Source organism: Caretta caretta, chromosome 13, assembly GCF_965140235.1.
Source record: "Caretta caretta isolate rCarCar2 chromosome 13, rCarCar1.hap1, whole genome shotgun sequence".
Classification (NCBI taxonomy): Eukaryota; Metazoa; Chordata; order Testudines; family Cheloniidae; genus Caretta; species Caretta caretta.
In genome coordinates, this window is record NC_134218.1 from 25,188,523 (window position 1) to 25,202,939 (window position 14,417).

At 48.3% G+C, this 14,417-nt stretch overlaps 1 protein-coding gene across 11 annotated transcripts in view; it reads right to left on the bottom strand.

The window, feature by feature from the left end:
- SGK2 (serum/glucocorticoid regulated kinase 2) overlaps nt 1–14,417 on the bottom strand; it is a 41,205-nt gene that overhangs the window by 3,561 nt on the left and 23,227 nt on the right. For 5 of the 11 annotated variants that reach the window (XM_048820420.2, XM_048820421.2, XM_048820419.2 and 2 more), the window contains 10 exons: nt 13,915–13,984; nt 11,915–11,972; nt 9,937–9,986; nt 9,103–9,160; nt 8,277–8,360; nt 7,330–7,461; nt 6,000–6,112; nt 5,213–5,249; nt 4,116–4,202; nt 195–290 (listed from right to left, as the gene is read on the bottom strand). In XM_048820420.2, the coding sequence (XP_048676377.1) occupies nt 195–290; nt 4,116–4,202; nt 5,213–5,249; nt 6,000–6,112; nt 7,330–7,461; nt 8,277–8,360; nt 9,103–9,160; nt 9,937–9,986; nt 11,915–11,972; nt 13,915–13,984 (785 nt within the window). Of the gene's footprint in view, nt 1–194; nt 291–4,115; nt 4,203–5,212; nt 5,250–5,999; nt 6,113–7,329; nt 7,462–8,276; nt 8,361–9,102; nt 9,161–9,936; nt 9,987–11,914; nt 11,973–12,874; nt 13,139–13,191; nt 13,336–13,454; nt 13,605–13,651; nt 13,836–13,914; nt 13,985–14,417 lie in introns of those variants that run through there. The other 6 variants (XM_048820423.2, XM_075118820.1, XM_075118821.1 and 3 more) reach the window with 6 other exon arrangements.

The window sequence follows — 14,417 nt, forward strand, 5'->3', positions numbered from 1 at the left end:
ATGCTTTCATTTCAGTAATATTAGGATGACTATTTCCACTAGTACTTTCATTTATGTTGGGATCATACATGTCATGGTACCCTATACATGGAACTACTGCTTTAGTGGCCCATAGCCTTCAAGAGGTCATGGCTTTCTTTAAGGAGAGTCTCTTTGCTCTCCACCAAGCTGCAGTGTGTGATTTTAAGACTCACCAACCCAAACAGCATCTCATAGAGGACAGCTCCCAGACACCACCAGTCTACTGTTCTGTCATAGGGTTGTTTTCTTAGCACTTCTGGGGCCAAGTACTGTGAAGAGTCAGAGAGCTTTGTTTGAGACAAGTTACAAAGGCTTCCATGACTACATATTACAGGTTGCAGTTAATTAATCTCTAAATAAATGCATTAGGGAGGTTTGGAGCTGTGATTTCCATCAGATTTTTTTTTTTAGTCGAACTTCCCCCTGCCACAAGACTGGATCTAGAGCTAAATTTTTCCTAAAGTTTGAGAAGCTCCCATCTTCCTATACGAAACTTGAGGAAGGGAGTTTTAACAAAACTCAGATCAGTGGTGTGGCTCTTTCCCCTAGATGTACAGCTATTTCCAAAATCATGAGTGGCTGACTAATACAGTTCAATTAATCTGGGAAGTTGCGGATTTCCCATCCCTGTATCTAGCATGAAGACACCTGTTATGTCAAGAGGTACTGGTGACTGCTAGATCACAAGCCTCTTTGAGACTGGGTGTGAATGTACCCTTCCATAAACATAACCGTCAGGATAAGTTAATCAGAAGCCCCCTCATCTAAGATCAAAGTGGGTTGTGAATCTGCCCAGGAGGTTGGACTGAGTGGGTGGAAAGGGTTGCTGAGTAAGGGGGAAGAGGTAGAACACAGAGAAACTAAGAACAGACAGAACAGAGAGAGGCAGAATCATAAAACAAGAAACCCAGGCAGGAGTTGGTGAGGACAGCATGACCCTGGAGAAAGCTAGAGGGAGTTTTTGGGTGTATTGGCTAACGAGGCTTGGGGCTATAAGCTAAGAAACTGCTTCATTTGTTCTTGGTTCCTCCTGCATTCAGAGGAGCAGAACTTTGACACAGTTGTATTTATTTACAAAGCAACACCTGATTATTGCCAGTTTCTACTCCCATCTGGCACATCCCTAGGGCCCCAAAATTTGACTAACTGCTTGGTTCAAAAAGAGGCAACAACACTCTTAAGAGAAAGCAGGGGTCATTTCACGGGGGGGAGAGTAGTGAGTTAACAAGAGACATTTGATGAATGACCGAACTGGGAGCAGGTAAATTACAGAAGTGTCTGCGAGTGGTCTTAGCCAGCTCCACAGACTATACTGGTAGACACTGCCCAGTAGGGGAGTTTTATGCTCTCAGTGCTGCTACTGCAGGGCATGGATCAGCGTTGACGTCGCACTCCCCATCAGTACCCGTCCCGAGCCGGGAATGCTAATAATCCAACCAGCAGACCAAATTCAGTGACGAATCCTGATCATGGGCCACCTGAGGCACGTTGCACATATGCTAAGAAGAAATGCTGCTACTTACATATTGTAAGATCCACATGCAAGATTTCAATAGTGCTTTACAAAGACAACAGCACACCAGACACAGTGGCATGTAGCTATTTTACACACTATCAATCTCAGCATCGAGTAAGAAGGAAGAGTCAATACATCTAAGCTTCCACAGAACTTGTACTGAATTCATATCATATGGCTCAGTTTGTGGGCCTCAGCAGTAAAACAGATGCAGCCTTAGAAGCATATCCTCAGTTGCTGTCCTGAGCTTATGCACAGCAAAGGGAGTTGAATGGAGCATGCCTGTAACATGGCAATGGACCAGCACTAGATTCAGGTGCATAAGCAGCTTTGTGTTGTGTGTATTCTATTTCTCACAGAAAATTCTGCAAGGAGGAGAATGGGACTGGAGTAGCTGCAAATACACCACAAGTCTCCCTTCCAGTTGCCTCCAGGGAGTCTCATTTCTACCCAGCACTCTAGTGAACAAAATCCAGGCTGGAGAGTTACTTAAATCTGGCCTGTTAGTGTTAAGGAACCAGAAGAGAACCCACCTATTGAATGCAGCCCCCTGCAGTCAGTCCGAGAAGCAGCAATGCTTCTAGCATTTCAGCTGCATTTGGGTGAGTGGGACAGAAAAGTCCGGTGAGTGGCAGGAAGCATTCCCTCTCCTATCCCAAGCAAAATATATTTTAAATTGTGTCCTTCCCCCACAGGGGACACATTTTACCTTGCCACCATGTACACCTGTGCTAGGAACAAAACATCCTATTCTTCTTGGTAGCATTTTATAGCCACTTTGCAGTGGTGATGTCACAAGGTGCAAGGCAGCAGAGAGGGTCACAACCTGCGTCATCAGGAGACACTAATGACCATGTGACTACGAACTTGGTGTTCTGTGAATTAAGGGACAGCAGCAAGTAAATATCTGGAACACTGTGCTCATAGCTACAGGAGTAAGTATTATAATCAAGGAGCGTAGCTACAGAAGGTCCTGGCTTCCAGTGTCAAGGTTGTTACCATGGCTACTGGAAGTCTTGCCAGGTTCTGTAGGAACTCCCATTCCAGAATCAGCAGGATTCCCCCCTCCCCAAAAAATTGCAACATTTTTAAAGCAAGTTTATTCAATGTACTAATCAGTTTAGTAAAAGCCATCCTGGCATAAGTTAAAATAAGGCCTTCTCTACACAGAAAAATTGTAATGCTTTAACTATAATAATGCAGTGAAAACAGTACAGCCCTGTCCCCGCCTCCCCTCCACACACACACACACCCCATGTGGACAGTTTTATCAGTGTAAAGTTATACTGATGTAAGCACCTTTATACTGGTCAGAAAATACAAAATATTTATACCAGTACAAAAGAGATGTGTGTGTAGACCAGGCCTATCTCCTGTTAATTGAATGCCCCAGTGAATTTCTCCTATTTGGATGTTTAAATCTTGAAACCTGATACCTGTGGAACAAAGTTTAAAATGAAAACAAAAAACCACATGGTAAAGATATAAGAGTCAGCCAGCAGTTTCTGCAAGGGTGGCATTGAGGGAAAAAAGCATCATTATTAGGTTTCAGAGAGGACACCCAATTGAGATGAGTAAGCTTTTTAGAGGTAATGGTTCACAGTCTATTGGTCCCATCTATACTCGGACCTTGCTACTGACAATGGTCATCAGCAATGGATCTTCCTCAACCCTTCTAAACCCCATGTCAAGAACAGACATGTTTTCAGCACCATTCCAGGGAATAGAAACTAGGCCTTCCTCAAACACACCCTATTAAACTCAGGCCTTGTCTTCACTTCTAAAACCACGAGGTAATTAATGCATACACGCTATCCTGAAGTTAAAACCACAGGGAAGACACTTTAGTGCAGACCTCCCCTAGTTTACCTTGTGGTAAAACTAACGTGCCTTGTCTTCACTGTGTTTTTACCTCAGGATACCTCAGACACATTACAGAGTAACAGCCGTGTTAGTCTGTATTCGCAAAAAGAAAAGGAGGACTTGTGGCACCTTAGAGACTAACCAATTTATTTGAGCATAAGCTTTCGTGAGCTACACTCCAATGAAGTGAGCTGTAGCTCATGAAAGCTTATGCTCAAATAAATTGGTTAGTCTCTAAGGTGCCACAAGTACTCCTTTTCTTCAGACACATTAGATGCCCCAAGGTAAAGGCTGTTTTTCAGCAGTAATAATCAGGTTTACCCCTCTCCCACCAGTTGCAGTAGGAATGCAAGTGGTGGGAAGAAATGGGGGATGGCAGTGTTACATTGCTAAAGGGAATAATGCTTTTGTAAAAAGGTAATAAGAACTTGGTGAGACCCAAACTGCTAAGACAGCAATGGGGAACAAACAGGAAGTTTTAGCCTCCTTGTTTCCTTTCATGCAACATGCCAGCATATTCAGCACCGTGCACATCAAAAAAGAGGCTGAAACTGTCTCAGATCTTAGTCCCCGATTTTTCAGTGGTGCTGAATACACACAGCTCCGATTGACACCTCTGTGAGGAACTGAGCACCTGCAGCTCTGATGTATCAGGCAGTCAGTGCCTAAGTAATTCCCAGTTAACAGGAAAGTTGTCAGGTTGGCCATACTGTACCTCTGGGGTGCCACAGAAAGTTGATGTCGTTTCCTCTGGCTCCATTCCTTCTTTGCAAAGTCCAAAGTCTGTCAGCACTACGTGTCCCTAAAGAGAAGAAGGGATTTCAGCCTAATCAAGCTCTCCCTGGGGGCGCATGGATTTCTAGCCCCCTCTGCTGTTTTCATGTGCACCTTTCAGCTTCCCAACTGCTGGGCATTTATACATACAAACAGATTGAACAGGCAATCTGATGGGAGACTTCTCACAAATATATGGTTTAAATGTAGGCTTGTAAGGATTTGATTTTTATCAGTAAATGTCAATTTCACTGTACCCACAAACGTGTAAAAATATACACTTCTATCTGTAATAATAAAATTGACACTTTTTTCAAAGTTTTAGAAAAATGCTGCTTGAGAACTTTTTAGAGTTTAAGGATATTTACTTTGTATATATTTTGACATGTGATATTGACAATCTGTGTTTTAAAATGGTTATAAAGCTTTAACTTTCTGAACCTCAATGTCAGCTATCATTAAATAATTATCTGACCTCCCTGCAGTGTCTGACCCCCCCCCCCCCAAAATTTCCTGCAACAGTGAAAATTTAGAAATTGGGGTCAACATTATTTAAAAAAAAACTGAAATAAAATTCTGCCATGCCTATGTATAAGTATCTATTCAGTCTAGCCAGACTGATCAGCATAGCACTGCCATCAGTTGAACAATTAGCCCTCGTCAATCCAGGGAATTGCTTGGTTAGCAGAGCTTTACAATGCTCAAGTCTAGGCCTGCCATATGGGAGACTCAAAATGTTTGTCCACGGGTTAGTACTCGGAAATAACAAAAATGCTAACATCTGAGCTCTGGGAAACTACAGAGTAGCAGGAGCGTGCATGTGTATGCAGAGTTACTATAGCTGCTTGCTTTACAAGTCAGTGTTGTGGCTCCCCCTACTGAATGGATTTGGGGTATACCAGGTTATTTGGTGGGGGTAGGGCGGGAGGAGAGAAAAGGGAGGCAGTAATTACTCATGGTTCCTCTCTGTCATACCCAAGCTAGCGGTCACAAAAAATTGTGAGGAAGCAGGCGTGTTTGCAAGAGAGCCGAACATACCTGGCAGTCCAGGAGGATGTTTTCAGGTTTTAAGTCCCTAGAAGAAGAGAAAGACGTGATGCTGAACCAGATTTTCCGAAGAGCTCTACGCACAACAACTCCAGTTGAAAAGAATGGGGACTGCAGGGGACTGAGAAATTTTGACAGTCTGGTGCACTGAGGTTTATGAGAACCCCATGACCATCAGGAACTCTAGAGTTACAGCTCTCACAGCAGCCGTGAATCAGCATAGTATGTGTTTGATATATAAATATTAGAGGCTGTTAGGCATATGTTTGAGTATCTGGTCGCACAGTGTGGCAGTTACAGCTGCTGTGGGAAACATCTTTAATTTCCTAACCTAAGACTTCGCCTCTAACGTGTTGTACTAACTACCTTCTCCTCCCATTCAAAACAAACCAAGCTAACTTCGCCCCCTCATCCCCAAAGCCAAAGCTCCATTCACGGACTGAAAGAGGGAAATCAGGGGATGGGTTATTTCCCTGAAAGGGGCTCAGGGAAATGCTACATGAGAAGTTCTGAAACACACGGGAGATCCTGGATTGAGAGCATAGTTCTGAAGGTAGCTGCCTAGTTTAGGAGGGCAACGCAGCCCTGCCCAGTAGTTCTGCACTTTGCTTTTAGGAGTGCCTCTTGTAACATGCCTGCATGGTTACAATATCAAGTAGTTTCCTGCCCCTCCTCAATATTATACACACACTTAGGGGCAGCAGGGCGGGGGGAAGGGAGGAGCAGGGAAGAGGGAGTTACTAGTGCCTGCTATACACACCAAGGATATGCACTCTACCTGTAGATTATGTTCAAGGAATGCAGGTACCCTACTGCACTGGCTACTTCAGCTGCATAAAAGCGGGCACGAGGTTCACAGAAACAGCGCTCCCTTTGCAGGTGGAAGAAGAGCTGAACAGAGAGGAAAGAGCCTGCTGGTTACTTGGGAGCAGTCCTCTCCCGTCGCCCCCCACCCCGAATAGTCCCTTTTCTACCTTCTGTTCATGCCCATTGAAAGCTGCCCTCCGCCCCCAAAGCACTAACACCTCCTTCCCAAGAAGGAGAGCTGTGCTGCTAATCTCAAGCCTTCGCTTGTCAAGAAAGAAGTCTCCTCCTACAAAGGGGCGAAGCCGCCTATTTGAAAGCCAGCCACCGAGTGACCACTGCGGTTTGCAGAGAGTAAGGTGTGCCAGCCATACAGAATTAGCTAGAGCCAAGCTGCCTTATTTAGCAAGCTAAAGGTTTTCCTGGATGGGTGCAGCCATGCTCCCCCACTGCACCCCCTCCCCAACATCACCATTACAGCCAACCTGATCTCAATATAGTCATGCCTCCACCTCGTTACAATGTGTAGTGTAGACTGGACCTGTAAACAGGCTACACATCAGAGACAATGTCTGGCAATGACACACCTAAGACCCCTTCCCTCCTATGAATTGTAACTGGGCAGGGAACAGCCAGGTTCAACCAGGCCTCGTGATGGAGCATAGAAGGAGCCTTTGCTGCTTCAACATTTGCTTTCAGTTGAGGTTCAGGAATGGGAGAGCAGGTGGTGCCACAGAGCAGCTTCCATACGCTAGAACAGGATGGATGAGAGGGACTCATACTAGAGTTTTGGCAAGCCAGCTATAGTCAGATTTGACCCCCAGTGGTTTGAGACATTGCCATTCCCCTCCCTCACCACCCTTGCCTCAGATGTTCCTTCACTGATGGGCAGCCCGACCTCTGCAGTGCACCAGTAGGAGAAGGCCCACATGAAAGATTGCAGCTGAAGCCACAAGGCAAGCAAGAGAGTTAGGTGGGGTGGGGGGGGGGTTATTTTACAATCTAGATCAGAGAGTGCCTATGTGGCCAGGCTATTGCATGCAGAAGATTTTGCCAGATGTTATTTCTAAGCTGCTTGGCACCAGAGTCTCATTCAAAAGACAGTGTTCCTAAGACAGGTCTCTGACTGGACTGATCAATGTCACAGTAGTGTGTGTCCAGTTGGAACAAGGCCATTTCAGCAACAGGCATGATGCTGCTTTAGCACAAACATCCACAGCCTGGTTCCTGATGGGAGACAAATAGAGCCGGGACTGTTAATGTATACAGTGTGAGTCTAAAATGACAGCTGTTCTTGCACTCACCTCTCCTCCATTGACATAGTCTAGCACAAAGTAGAGCTTCTCGGAGGTCTGGAAAGAGTAGTGGAGGCCCACCAGGAAAGGATGTTTCACGTTTTTCAGCAGCACGTTGCGTTCCGCCATAATGTGGGTTTGCTGTGCAGAACCAAGCAAAGATGTGTTAGTACGTCAGTTCGTGTCGTTCCAGAGTCTGGCAGGCGAGCGGCCACCTAGTGCTGAGAGATCTTCAGATGGAAGGTTCTCGACAAGTTCCCGGTATTGTTATTCATTCTGAGGTCAGCTGACCATTCCTGGGGGTGACTAGGTTTAGTATCCGAAAGGTCAATACCCAGTCCCTCTAAAGGCTGCCTTGGAACCTGACTGAGTTAGCAAGCAAAAGCTTGTCAAACAGGATTCCTCCAGAACCATGTTTGACAATTCCTCCCTCTCCTACCTCCCTGCAGCCCATCACAACACACGCATACTCCACACTGTGGTACGCACTAGCGCCCACAGTCTACAGCGCAGGGTCTCCTCCTGGAAACACAACAAGACATAATGCCCACAACTGCGAGAGCTCATCAGTGAAGTTAATGGGTCTACTCACAGCTGTAAGCGCTATACTCGCTAGTAAGTATTTGCAGAATCAGGCCCAGAGTTTGGTGTGGAAGCAGAAATATCGTTAATGGTTATAGTGTAGACATAGGGGCTGGGTGGGCAAGGACTGAGCAGTGGCAGAGTTTGTTTGCACCATGCTCAAGCCAGTGCTGTTCAGCTTTCCTTTCCTCTGCACCATGATCATTCAAATGAGCCCCCTAAAAGTGAGGATCGGTCGGGGTGTACACCAGCAGCGACTAGAGCAAGCAGCACAAACATGCTAGTATGATGCCTTGCTTTTATCATAAAGAAAAAACACCAAGAAGAGAAGTGAAACCCTCCTCCCCTCCCCAGAGGGCTCATCTATAATGTACCTCCTTTTTCTTCAGGATGGATTTCTTCTGCAAGACTTTCACAGCATAAGACATCCCATCAGACTTGCGTTTGGCCAGGAGAACCTACAGCAGAAGGGCCAGGTGAGGGGCATGGATCTCTGGTGCTCAACACCATTCCAGTTTATTTCATTAGTTTTTCACACCACCTTTGCACTAGTGCAGGTGACTGCACAAGGGGCCAGGCTATGATTTTAGAGCATGAGAAGCCAGCCAGGTGTTTTCCCCTTCCATCCCTTGACAAGGGCACACAGCAAACTAAGCTTCCCCTCCATTCCCCAGCTACCTTTCCCCTCACTCCACCCAGTATCCAACTAGAGCAGTTTCAGAGCACAGAGGGAAAGAATCCCCTTTCTACAGGATCACTGTCATCTCACAAAGCACAGACATGCCCAGGGACCCTCACCTAGTTGTGTGAGAACGTGCCAAGATGAGCAGTATTTCAAGGGCTGCTCTATACCCTACATCCTACTACCTTTGGGGTAGTAAGATACCACTCACCCTCTTCCTCTGGGCTGCTTGGAAGGAAAGTGGTCCAAGAAACAAGCCTGGCTCTCAAGCCTTGCCAGGCAATGAAGGTGCAAAGCACTGGCTAGCCTGTTGCCTTCGACCTACCCTATTCACTTGTTTAGTGCTACAGGCCTCTTTGTTCCCAGGCCCGTTTCTGCATTGGTGACGGGCTACTCAAGAGAGGGGCACATGAAGCCCACTCCACTGCTGGTGGAAACTAGTTCAGCAAAGGGAAAGAGGAGACCATGCAAGGAGGCCTTTAGAAACCCATGACCGACCCCAAGCTACACCCACTTACTTTTCCAAAGCTTCCTTTGCCAATAACTTTCAGAAAATCAAAATCCGTTGGCTTGGCACTGTTGGACAAGGAGACAGCAGGTTACCACCCAGACCACCCATTCCATGGGCTAAATGTTAAGTAAGGTTTTTTTCGAAAGTACATGAGGAGGGTCAGCCCTGAAAGATGGGTGGGAGACATAATCTTCATTCACTAGATAAGCTTCCTTCCCTCCTCCAGCCACACATGCAGCAATCCGGGAGACAAAGATTTTGTATGGGGCAATACAGACACACAAGGGCAGCAGTGGAGTGGAATTCCTAGCCAAGTATGCCAGACACATGGAGAATCTGCTCTCCTGAATATGACAGTGGCAGAGAAAGCCGTTAAATCCTCAAATGCACCTGAAGGTTAGGTGCAAATGAAGCTCTTTGCTTTCTCTCCCCGAAGACTGGGAGGAGCTCTGGCTGATAAAGCAGACAGCAGGGAGATGCAATAGAATCAAAATAAGGAAGCGTCTCCCTCCTCCACCTAACACGGAACCAAAGTACCAGGTGGAAGCAGCAAAAGACAAGGGGCTGGGGGTGGTATTAGAGGGCAGGCAGGAGACGAGGATCCTGGCCTCAGTCAAAGTGACAAAGCAGAAACCTGAACATGTGACTAGCTATGGCTGAGCCCCCAGAGAGCTGAAATTTGAGATACGCGCTATATCGGTGTCTGCCTGGGCCATTTGCTGGTTATGATTTCTTTGCTCAGATGGAGCAAATCAGATGGGAAGCCAATCATTTATTTCACTGCAAGGCTCACCTTGTGCACCAGGTTCAATACTCTCCCATGTAAACACAGGTTACTTACTTTGGATTAGCAGAAGGGCCAAGGTTGATGTTGTCAGTCGGTGTCAGAGGCTGGAGGAGACACAGATATTGAACTATTAGTCAGTGGTTCCCTGAGAAGGAACCTGGGATTCCAGTGAAGAGTTTCAAAGCAGACGTGTTCTTTCACTCGCTGCAGGAAGTCATGTGTTACAACCCCAAACAGACACGGTCAGCCTATTTTTGAGTCAGAATCTCAGCCAACAGTGGCCCTGAGACTGCAGCAGTTGGCTTTATCCCGCCACTCTCAGTTCCCAACTCCTCCAAGTTCACCAGCAAGAGTGGAACAAATCTTCTGGCATCTGGCTGGATAAGTCCCTCCAGAAGGAAGGAGGTCCGTTGCTGGACACTGCACAGGACAGGTGTGGGGGGAGAGGGGGAAATGTCATTTCCCTTCCTCACCTAAGCCCTACTCACGTCCTAAGGCAACAGCATCAGCCAGAACCCACACGCCCAGGCAAGCCCCTCATCAGCCTGACTTAGCCATTCGGAAGGCAGCTACTCCTGTGAGGAAGTGACAGGCTTAGCTGCTGGCAGGGTTCGTGCGAGATGAACAGCCTCAGCGTCAGGAAAAGCCAGGTGCGATGTTACACTCACTGGTCCCTCTTTGCGCGCGAGTCACACAGGCCGCAGGAACACATGGGCGATTGCCACCGTCTGCACCGGGCGATGGACTCATACGCAAGCACACTAGGGGAGAGCTCCCCATTTCTGTAGCACTTAAAGACCCTCCCTACCCTCGCAAGGGCTGGCAATCTCATCCCCGATGATAGCGAGATTGCAGGGACCCTAGGCACCTGCCAAGCACACCCAGGGCTGGAATTCAGAGCCAGGAAATTAATCTTCCTACCTCCAGACAACAGCACTAATCCAGCCCATGGCTCAGGGACCACTCAAAACTGAAAGCTATGCTAAAGCCCTGGAATTTTGATTTTCTCTGGTGGCACGGGGCGGGGGCGGAGCCCGTTCTCTTCCTGCCCATCCCCCATACACACAGGTCCTTTTCCTCCTCTTCCCCACCTCTAGCCACAGGGGGATTTTCCCTGTCCCCACACTTTACAGGAAACAAGCCCTCTCTGCCAGGACTGTGTGCTCCTTACACTTCTGCTTCCTGCAGTGACCCCTGGTCAGAATCAGAGCAGCTCCCTCCTCTCCATCCAGCATTGCCCATCCGTGACCACAGGGACAAGACAGTGCTAGAAGGAAGCAATCCCAGAGGCTGCCGAGGAGGCGTGTACTAGTTTTATAGGGTAGAGTCTGCAAGGACTAAAGCCAGGGAACACCCCTCACCCTGCCCAAACACCCTCTGCAATGAATGATTGTGGGTTGGGAAGAGACACGTGCACACACACACCCCGTGAGCATGGGGTGGAGCTAAAGAATCCCCACCCCTGGAGGCGTGTGATTGACTCGCCGAGCTCCAGGGGAAGTGAGGGGTGTCTACAGCCCTGCCAGGGGAACAGCTGGAGGAATAGTCACAGGTGAAGCACAAGGACCCTGCCCAGCATGGACTCACTGCAGCCCTGCAGGATTCTCATGGCAGGAATGAATCAAATATGCAGGTGTAGGGTTAAGAGTGCCCAGCCTGGTGTGGTTTTTGGGCACTCTTTTTTTGGGGTCATGGCTCAAGATCCACAGTCAACTTGATGGTGATGCTCCCAGTGTGGCTGAGGAATCCTGCAATAACGGGAGCTGACTCAGGGGGATCGCAAAAGTGAGGTGTCATGAGTCACCTCCCACCCATGGCAAGACAAGGGTCATCTATCCCCCATACCTGGAGCGGAACGATTCTAAACAAACTGCTCTTTGCCTGAAAAGACACCCCAATCTCCTCCCTCTTTTCTGAGAGGAGAGAAGGATTAAGGCTAAATTGTCCAGCTCACATTTCTCCTACAAATGTCCTTCCTCCCTGTTACAATTAGCAGTAATTCTGCATAGGAGCCAGCAAGCCAGAACCTTACCTGGGGGCTGTTATCCGGATTTTTAGAACGGTCCATTAAGAAGGCAACTCTTTCAGCACTTGAAAGAAAAAGATGATAATAAAATGAATCAGCAAGGAGACTGTTCATCAGCACTTAGCCCTTAGCCCCCAGCCTGTCAGGGTTCAGAGCCAGCCTTCAGCACACGGAAAGCAGGCATCCGTTAAGGGGACCTGCATGATCTTCCCAGATGAGAATGGATAGAGCAGGAAAAAGGATGTTACTACCCAGTAACTTGTGGCATCACAGATCATACTTCCAGCACAACGTCTGGAGTCATGAGGCCTGATTCTTCATTGCCCTGCAGCTTGTATAGCTGTTTCCATTGGTGCGGAGGGGGGTACAGAATGTACTCTCCCTCTCTCTTATTGGGTAGCATTTAGCGCCCTCATTGTGCACCCATGTAAGTGACAGCACAAAGTGCAGGCCTAAGAATGAGGCCCAAGGTATTTAAGTGCCCAGGAGCAGCCACAAGACTATCTAAAACTCAATTATCAGGCCAAAGTTTTCAGGAGTGGCCACTGATTCTGACACTCTGTGTTTGGGTGTCTTACATGTGATGCCTAGTACCCCATTTTCTCAGCTGTTGAGCACCTGAACCTTCCATTGGGTTCAACGGGGCCTCAGATTGGGTGCTCCTCCCCACAAAAGGCACCTCAAAAAAGTGGCCCCTTTTGAAAAGAGGCCCCCCACTTCTACTGAGCTCAGAGTGCCGATGGGAAGTTGCTGCTGGGACAGAACCAGCCAGAATTCAAACAGAGACAGTGTCTCATCAGAGCCTCTCTGGTTCAGCCAATTGCTGCAGACAGAGCTGGCCCTGGGGTAGTGTGGCCCTTTCACTCAGTCACTCTCCACAGCCTCTCAAGAGGGGGGACCTTACAGCCTAACAAAAACCACGACCATCTAGTGCAGCAGCCCAGGTGAGGACTCCTCTTAGCTCACTGGATAGAAGTTCAAGCAGGTGCTGAGAACAGCAGGGATGCTATGCTTTCAGCCTCATGATGTGCTCGGGCTCAGTGCCCCTCTCCAGACACAGACGGTCCTTTTGGCTCTGCAGGGAAGCCAAGATAATGCAAGCTGGGTTTGACCACATGGCTTTCCCCAGGACGGTGCTGGCCCAGTTTTGATGCCGTTTCCCAAGCCAGCATAGACCAGGTCCACACACATCTGACACAGTTTTACAGACTTTACTAGCCCAGGTAGTAAAGCAGGTCTAGACCCAGGTGAGCTCTGGGCTGCAGGAGGCAGGCCAGCGTTACCTGGGGCATCTTTTAGGAAAGAGCTGTGCTCAGCGGTGGTTCCAAGCACCAGCTCCAAATGGCACTTTGGATCGACAGGTGCAGGAAGGAACCAAAAGAGACACTTTGTAGCTTGGCCCTCTCTCGTTCCCGGGAGCTGGTTTTCTGTGGTTGGAGATCATGTAGATAAGAACAAAGGGAGCCAGCCCCAGCCTCCACTTTCCCTTCTAAGCCCTCCCCTTTAGCTAAGGTTAAATAATATCAAAACCAAGTTCCTTCCTCACCCCCCGAAAGCTTCACATATTGTCTTGGAGGAAGCTCTGCAGACATATGGGGGGTCCATCCATCTCTGGAGCATTATCCAGGCCCATGAAAACCCCCACCACTCTGTGCCCCTTGTAACCAGCCAGCCAAACCGCACACTGAACACTCCTAGGTCTCTCCCTCCCCCCTTCCCCCCAGTGCCAGTGTGATCTCTCACAGCAAGACGTTCCCCCTCTGCAAGACGCACGGGCCACCTGGACTCCCAGCAGCTAGAGAAAGCCCCTCCTCCAAAGCAGAATCAGTGCCATGGCAGGGGACGCTCCCTGGCAGTGCCTGTTTGTGCTGGAGGCAGCTCCCAGAGCCCTGCCCACAATTCTGGCCCGTGCCAGCCCACTCTGCTCACCAATTATTGTCTAGAGCAGAGGTTAGCAGGCTGTGTTTTAAAGGGCTAGTGTCCCATTGAGAGGCTTTTATACTCACTAGGAGCACAGCCTGGAGCCCGAGGCCTTGATGGTCTGTTCTATCCTCTCGCACCCGTGCTTTATAAGATCTGCAAGAAAGAAAAGTTAGAAAACTAAGCTGATTAGCTGGCGGTGTGAGCACAAGAACACAGAGGCCTGTTTGTTCCTAATTGACCTTGCCCTGCTCTTCAACATCTTTCCCCCCCTCCACCCACACACCAGAGTAGCCAGGCATTTATAGGAGCCAGGACAGCTTCCCCCAACTCCATCAGGGACCTTTCCTCAGTTTACAAGCTAACCAATGAGTACTGATAGCTGGGGACCCCCTAGAGGTCTGGTTTGCACAAGCCTCCCCCCACAAATCACCTCTCAGAAAAATTCCCTGGGTCCTAGTCTCCCAGCAAGGGAAAAAAAAAATCACAAGACAGATATGTTTACACTGGCATACATCATACTTGGCACTTGCATCGCCCCTTTCATTCAGGGCTCTCAAAGCACTTCAAAGCATGAATCAGGCCTCAC